General features: G+C 43.9%; 1 protein-coding gene across 1 annotated transcript in view; it reads right to left on the bottom strand.

Moving 5' to 3' along the window:
- Window positions 1-376: 376 nt before the first annotated feature.
- Window positions 377-7,416, bottom strand: part of dntt (deoxynucleotidyltransferase, terminal) — a 114,661-nt gene continuing 107,621 nt past the window's right edge. The window contains exon 11 of the mRNA XM_085478347.1: window positions 377-699. Coding sequence (XP_085334473.1) covers window positions 613-699 — 87 coding nt within the window. The 3' untranslated portion in view covers window positions 377-612. The remainder of the gene's footprint in view (window positions 700-7,416) is intronic.

Here is a 7,416-nt window from a genome sequence, read left to right as displayed (position 1 = left end):
AGGGGAATGCCAGCTAAATGATCTCCAGTGGACGTAGGCTTAAATGGCGACGCGGAACGCTCCTCTAGCTGAAGCTCATTACCCGCCTCTCAATCCCCCAAAGACCTGGCTCAGCTTCACACTGAGCACTTTCCTGCCAGGAGGAGGGTGATTACAACATTTTGCTCGACAAAGAGCTCCCTTCCCCCTCACTTTTCTCATCGTTTCCTGTCTTCTTCCTCTCCCTCCCTTTTTCTCAGTGGTCACCCCCTTTACTGCCTTGTTTCTTTCAGGCTCTCTTTCTCCTGCACCTCACAGGCACCCCAGGCGATTCATACTGACTGATTAATCTTTTTATCCTGCCTATGATTACAACACTTAGAGACAGGAGCCTGTGAATGGTACAGGAGAATGTTTATTTGCTGGCAGACAATAGTGAATAAGCAGAATTATGAATCACACGTCGTCATGTAATCTAGACAACAACAATATTGGCAACAACAACAACACAAAAGTGTATGGAAATCAAAAGCTGTTTGAAAGTGAATCACAGGAGAGCCACATAACGGCAAGCAGATGGGATAAACACTGATGTATGCACAGGGTATCATCCAGCCAAGGAGGAGCGGAGGCCTACGCATTTCTCTGCCAAGGCTCGATGTACTCGAGACCCAGATGGGCAAAGATGTCCTTTTCAGTTGTAGCTGCCAGGAACTCTTTCTAGAGAGAGGACACACAAACACAAAGTCAGTGACTTGTGCAGGAATTTGTCTCTAAGTCACCAGTGCAGATCCGTGGATTCTCAACTTGAAGTTTCGCCATTCCACAAAATGTTCGTGCCTTGCGCTCACAGCCTCAACTGTGCTTGTATTTCAACTCATATCTCCACCACAAGCTGTCTTTCGATTTAAGATTTTATTCGCCTAGTGTGTGCCAAAGCTCGGACATGCTGTGATTCTGCAGATTTACATTTGAGCATCCACCTCCCTTCTAAACCCATAAAACCCCAACCTTGCTCTAAGTGATTGCTCTCTTCAGCAGATGAGTATTTTCCCTGGCGAATCACAACAGGGCTATTAACTACTGGCCATCTACCAGCGCCATGTGATGGGTTATGTCTTTATAGGAGTGGTGACAAGGCCTGACTCACCTTGGGTTCGAGACAGCCTGGAGAGAGAGGGGGCTGTGATTCTGACACGTTCTGCCCTCAAGTGCTAAACTGGACCTGACACGTTGCTGAGAGATGGCGGAAAAATCAAGAGCAAGTCAGCTCCCACAGCCAGCCAAAGGCAGAGATAACTGAGAGCAGCAAGTAGGAAGTGAAGAGAAGGGAAAACACTATAAGGCACAGCTCCCTTTATAATGGCTCGTTATTTATAATGCAAATGACACGTTTGGGTGGATTTTTTCAACTTGCAGTTTTTGCCATCATTTCTCTCAGGAATGGTTTCTTTGTTCAGCAAAGTTTAAAATGAAACAAGCAGTTTAAATAGATCACCTTAGCCACTCTATTTGGAAGTTAAAGTGTCAGTGTGCACATTGGAAAACTGTGATTACCCAACTGTCAAATAATGCACTAAAAAAAAAGTATACCAATGTTTTTGCCTTTCACTGATCTACAGTATAAATTTTCAGTAGTGGTTTGCAGTCTATGATCCTCAGCTAACCATAGACTGCAAGTAAGATATGTGGAGTCGCTTCAATTTTATTTATATAGCACCAAATCACAACAACAGTCACCTTAAGAAAAAGACCGTACAATAATACAGAGAAAACCCCAAGAATCAGACGACTCCCTATGAGCAAGCACTTGGCAACAGTGTGAAAAAAAACTTATTTTCAAGAGGAAGAAACTTCCAGCAAAACCATACTCAACATCTATCTGCTGCCAACCTCCAGTTAAAGGGGAAATATGCAGATTCCCCAACCATATGACATTGCTGGAGGTTAGTGGCAGTTGCCAGGTGAAATTAGAGGCAAAGAGCATGCTACATCAAAAACTTTGTGCACCATGGCAAATACGTTCCCTTTGACTCTCTGAGCTGTAGTGAAACTACAGGGTGAAAATCAGAAATTAAAAGTGGAAGCTGTGCCCTTCTGCTGAAAAGATGTGTGTGCTGTATGCAAACTACAGGTGGCCAAAGTGATTGCAGAGGTTGTTGATGCTGTACCTTTATTGTAACCAGTTTTACGCCAGTGACTGCCAGCAATCTCCAGCAACCACTCTCCAACTGGCTGCAGATTTAATTTCCTATCAACCAGTGGTTACCGGGGGTCACTGACAAGTCTAGGCCTGCATAAATGGGACATTAGCAATTGATTTCACAGTGACTACCAGCAACCATTTGTATCCAGTTTGGGAAGTTTTTTCTGTCATGACCTGTAGTTTCAGATGGTGCTAAGCCTGTGCAACTAAAACCTAAGACACCACAGCACCAACTTTACATTCACAGACTGGAGGCTTGTCATGTTGAGCCATACTCTGAATTATCCATCTTTTTGGCTCTAACTTCAGATGAATGTCTGAGACTATGAACTCATCAGCAGTGACTGAGCCTGACGGTAAAATAAAATAATGTAGCTGTTTCTGTGATGGATGAAGTTTGCATCACCTGTCTTTTCGTGCATTCAACAAAATAAAAGTAATGTCCATTCCCCGAAAGTTATAGACCCCTCAATCGCCGTCCTCCTCCCTTCACACAGACCAAAATCAGCAGATTTTACTGCAAGCGCACAAGAAAAAAGACACATTTTCTCTTTTTAGTCATTTTTTTAGTCATTTGTCATTTTTTAGTCAGGTTGGAGCATCTATTATCCTCTGACATCTTTAGTTCCTTGTGTTGTTGGTCTTGATGTTGCAGTACCTTGGGGATGATTGAAAAAAAATGGGCAAAACAAGTCCAGATTCAATAATCATGTTTCCTAAAATTAGATTAATATCTGTGGCTAGTCTCTTCAGTAGCACTCATTTTTTTCTCTTGCACAACACATTTAATCAGCACTGTCCAAAGAAATATTATCTCTCTTTCCCAAATAAAAGTGTGCTGTTGGTGAAACAGTATTACATTTCAGTAAAGCCATCCTGAGGCCCATTAACCAGTCCACCATTGCCTGTATTTTTCACTGTTCTCATAACCCTGAGCCCATTTATTGCTCTAACCACTCAAAACACATGAAATGCAGACGCACATCGCTGCAGTTTATGATGTGGCAAGCTATAGTGTATTAAACATACAGCTGATAAAAACTTAGAGGCAGGAGAAGAAAAGAGAGAACAAAGGAGAGTGTCACGGTCCGCTGTGACAGACCGTGTGGAGAGTGCGTGGAGGACTCAGGTGCGGACACGAGTGACACGGGAGTAAACTTTAAACAAAAGCGAGCCTTTTATTGTGGCTGGTAACGCAAGAGAAACAAACAAGAATAAGGGCAGCTCAAAAGCAATAACTAAACAGAAACCTAAACTGGGAATGAACTAAGGTAAGGCTATGAATACAACAGACCGGGCATGGAAACATGGAGGGTGGGAACACAGACGACGCGACACAGACTGTATGAAACACAGAGACTAAATACACATGAGGGATGATCAGGGGAAGTGGATGCACATGGGGAACACAGGTGACACTGATAATCATAACAAGACACGGCAGGAGTGAACGTAACACTGATGGGAGATGGGCAAAGTAAAACAGGAAGTACACAGAGGTTCAAACTGTTATGGTAAGGACTAACTCAAGGGTTCATGCAGCACCCTCTGGTGGTTGTGCCGTGTGTATTGTATGTTGCAGTTTGGCAATAAAGGGAGTTGCCACGATAAGACAGAGCTGTCCCAGTGTCGTTTATGGCGTTGCTATTAAAGTCACGAGAGCTACCAAAACATGGTGTCAGAAGTGCTCGGGAGAGAAGAAGAACATAACGGAACACGGAAACTTCCTCACCGGAGAGAACTCGCCCTGCAAGGTTGCAATAACAGCCACAGTAAGAGCTAAGCTAACAAATTAGCAAGAAGCGCTAACTAGCATCTCGCGACTAGCAACATGGCGGCCGCACCAGCAGCCTTTCAAGTATCACCGCCGTCGAAGTTTGATTTTTCAAAGCCGGAAGAGTGGCCGAAATGGATCCGACGCTTCGACAGGTTCAGGATAGCATCCGGACTCGAGCTACAATCGGACGAAAACCAGGTTAACACTCTGATATATACAATGGGCGATGAAGCTGAAGACGTGATCACCTCGTTGAACCTGACCGAAGAGGAGGCGAGTGAGTACCACACTCTCAAAGACAAACTCGAGGCACACTTTGTAGTCAGAAGAAATGTTATCTTTGAACGTGCAAAGTTCAACCAAAGGCAGCAAGAAGCAGGAGAGACTGCAGACGGGTTTATTACATCCCTATATGCCTTGGCTGAGCATTGTGGCTACGGGGCGCTGCACAGTGAAATGATAAGAGACAGACTCGTTGTCGGAATAAGAGACAAGAGACTCTCGGAGCAACTACAAATGGATGCGGAGCTCACATTAGAAAAAGCAGTGATACGGATTCGCCAAAGTGAACTTGTTAAGAAACAACAGGATCTTCTTAAAAACAACTTCAAGCAGGAGAATCTTTGCAACGTGGACATCGTTAAAGCAAAAACGAAACACTTCAAACCACGAAAGACTGTACCACAAACCACGGAGAGGAATGTGAAAAGCCAATGCAACCGATGTGGAAAGACACCACTTCCAGCCCGAGATTCCCTCAGAGCAATGGTGAGGCTGAAAGAGCAGTGAGAACAGTAAAGAGCCTTCTACAGAAAGAAGGAGACCCATATCTTGCTCTCATGGCATATCGCGCCACACCACTTGCCAATGGACATAGCCCTGCAGAGCTTCTGATGGGGAGGAAACTTCGTACCACAGTTCCCATACTTCCATCCTGCCTCAACCCAGGCTGGACAAACATCACTAAACTGAGAGAGAGAGAAGGGAAGGAGAGAGAAAAACAGTGGAAATGGTTCAACAACAGACACAGAGCACAAGACCTCACAGGACTACACCCAGGAGATCAAGTCTGGATAACAGACATGAAAACAAATGGAACTATATCAGGCAGAGCAGAGACGCCGCGTTCTTACCTTGTTGAGACTCCGAGAGGACTTCTACGTCGAAACAGGAGCCATCTCATCACACTAAAAGAGACCAAGACGGAACCGACAGAACAGCAGATCCCTGTCATACCAGAAGACAGCAGCAGCCCGGTTTCAAACCAGGCACAGCAGTGTCTTACACCACCGAATGACCGGATTACTGAGAAAAGATATCCCACCAGAGACAGAAACCCACCGAGGTACCTTAAAGACTTTGAAGTAGGTAGTAGGTACTCTCGAGCACCTGAGTGACCAGCCAGGGGCAGAATAATCCCCTCACTCAGCGGAAGGATTGGGAAGTCTACCCCACCTTCATAGTTGGATAAGTTCACACAGTTAAATAAAATAATTGTTATAAAGTGGAAACAATAAATGTCCGTTACAGAATAAAAGTTAACGTAACAGCATTGAAATATTCAGCTACAAGTTAAGTTGCAGTGAATGTAGTGTTGACATAAATGTGGATTAGCACAGGAAACATTATGGTTATAATGTACTCAGAAAGGGGGATGTTATGGTAAGGACTAACTCAAGGGTTCATGCAGCACCCTCTGGTGGTTGTGCCGTGTGTATTGTATGTTGCAGTTTGGCAATAAAGGGAGTCGCCACGATAAGACAGAGCTGTCCCAGTGTCGTTTATGGCGTTGCTATTAAAGTCACGAGAGCTACCAAAACACAAACAGGAGGAGAGAGAGCACGGGGAGAACGCAGACATAACGGGCTGGGGAAAACATAGAATAAAACACAAAGAGAGACGAGGGCTCATAAATACACAGAGGGGCACACAGGGGGTAAGAGTCACGAAGGGAAAACACATAAGGAACAACGTAACAGATCAACCCAGGAAGCATGGCCTAAATAAAGAACAAAATACAAAAATACATGAAAACTAAGAATACTGGGCCCACATGGCCCAGGACCATGACAGGAGAGTGCTGAACAAAGCCAATGTGATTTGAAGTAAATACATATTTCTAACAACACATGGCAGGATTTATTGTCGAGAGGAAACAGAGGACAACTCGAAAGATCCGACTAAAGGAGAAAACACAAGACACAGATGAGATTCTCAACATTATCATTTTAGCCACTGTGCTGGATCAGGGCTAAAGCTGCACTGTCCACTTTTCTTAGTTCCTACAATCCTTACACGCCCTCAGGGAGACGTTGCTTTATTTACTTACCACAACACAGTGTGGTTCTCAGAGAGAAATCCACAAGCCTCGTGCACCTCTGGGTTCTTCCATTTGAGCAAGAAAAAGGAAATAATACTTGAAATGGCAAGCTTTATTCCAGAGCTGCTTGATGGACAAAAAAGGAACTTGGAGTTGAAGAACAGAGAAGCAGTTAATTAGAAAGAGAGGTTATCTGTCTGAGGCACTCATGTTGTCAGTGACTGGCAAGCCATCAGCACCACAAGCCAAAATGGCACCGGTGTATGTTACTGCGAGCCAGTGTCCTTGACTTAATAAGGCGCTAATCAGCTACATGTTTCTCTGTCGGCCGCGTAATGACATCCCTCATGGATGTGAGAGCATATCAGTTCCTGCAAAACATCTGCCCCTTCTCTGCTGCCCGTCATCCTCTCTCTGCCACCCGTCCCACTGCTTGATGGATGGAGCTGATGGATATGGCTGCCTGCCCTACTCCGGCCTTACTCAACTGACACATCAAAGAGAGAAAGGGAGACCGAGAGACACTGAGACAAAGAGACGAGAGGGAAAACTTGGATAGCTGTTCACACCTACCCAGCCAGCAAGCATCCAAAGGACAGAATCATGAAGGAAGCTCAATATCACTCCGAACTGGCACAATAGTCTCACCACTGAAAAATCAAAAACCTCCACAGCTACAAAATACCAGCAGTAAAATATTCAAAGTTAGGGACATCCAATAACATTACCTCATCAAGTGAACTCATTTGCATATGCTCTAAAATGTGTACTTCATCTTGTTTGCTTAAAACCAGATGTGGTGAGTAATAAAGTACAAATATTAGGTTAGAATCTCCAGGTATCTGAACTTTACTTGAATATTTATATTAACTTTTCAGTTTTACTTCCTATATTTTCAGACAAATATCTGTACTTTCTACTCTTTACATTTTTACAACAAGCTTGTTACTTTACATTCAACACATTTGATGGAAGTCATTTTTCCGGACTATTGTGCACTTTAAAAACATCAAATCGATTGAACCTAAATGGAGGGAACAATAATATATAAAAGACAATCCTATTGGTGTATCCATTATCAGGGCTTATTACGCATGACTGACATAAAAGACACAGAGATGAAAGAGACACAGA

The sequence above is a fragment of the Copadichromis virginalis genome, linkage group LG13 (assembly GCF_057382275.1).
Source record: "Copadichromis virginalis isolate Kocher_CV1m ecotype Utaka linkage group LG13, C_Virginalis_male_GT1.1, whole genome shotgun sequence".
Lineage (NCBI taxonomy): Eukaryota > Metazoa > Chordata > Actinopteri > Cichliformes > Cichlidae > Copadichromis > Copadichromis virginalis.
The sequence above is the reverse complement of the archived record's forward strand: the minus strand, read 5'-3'. Positions and strand labels throughout refer to the sequence as shown.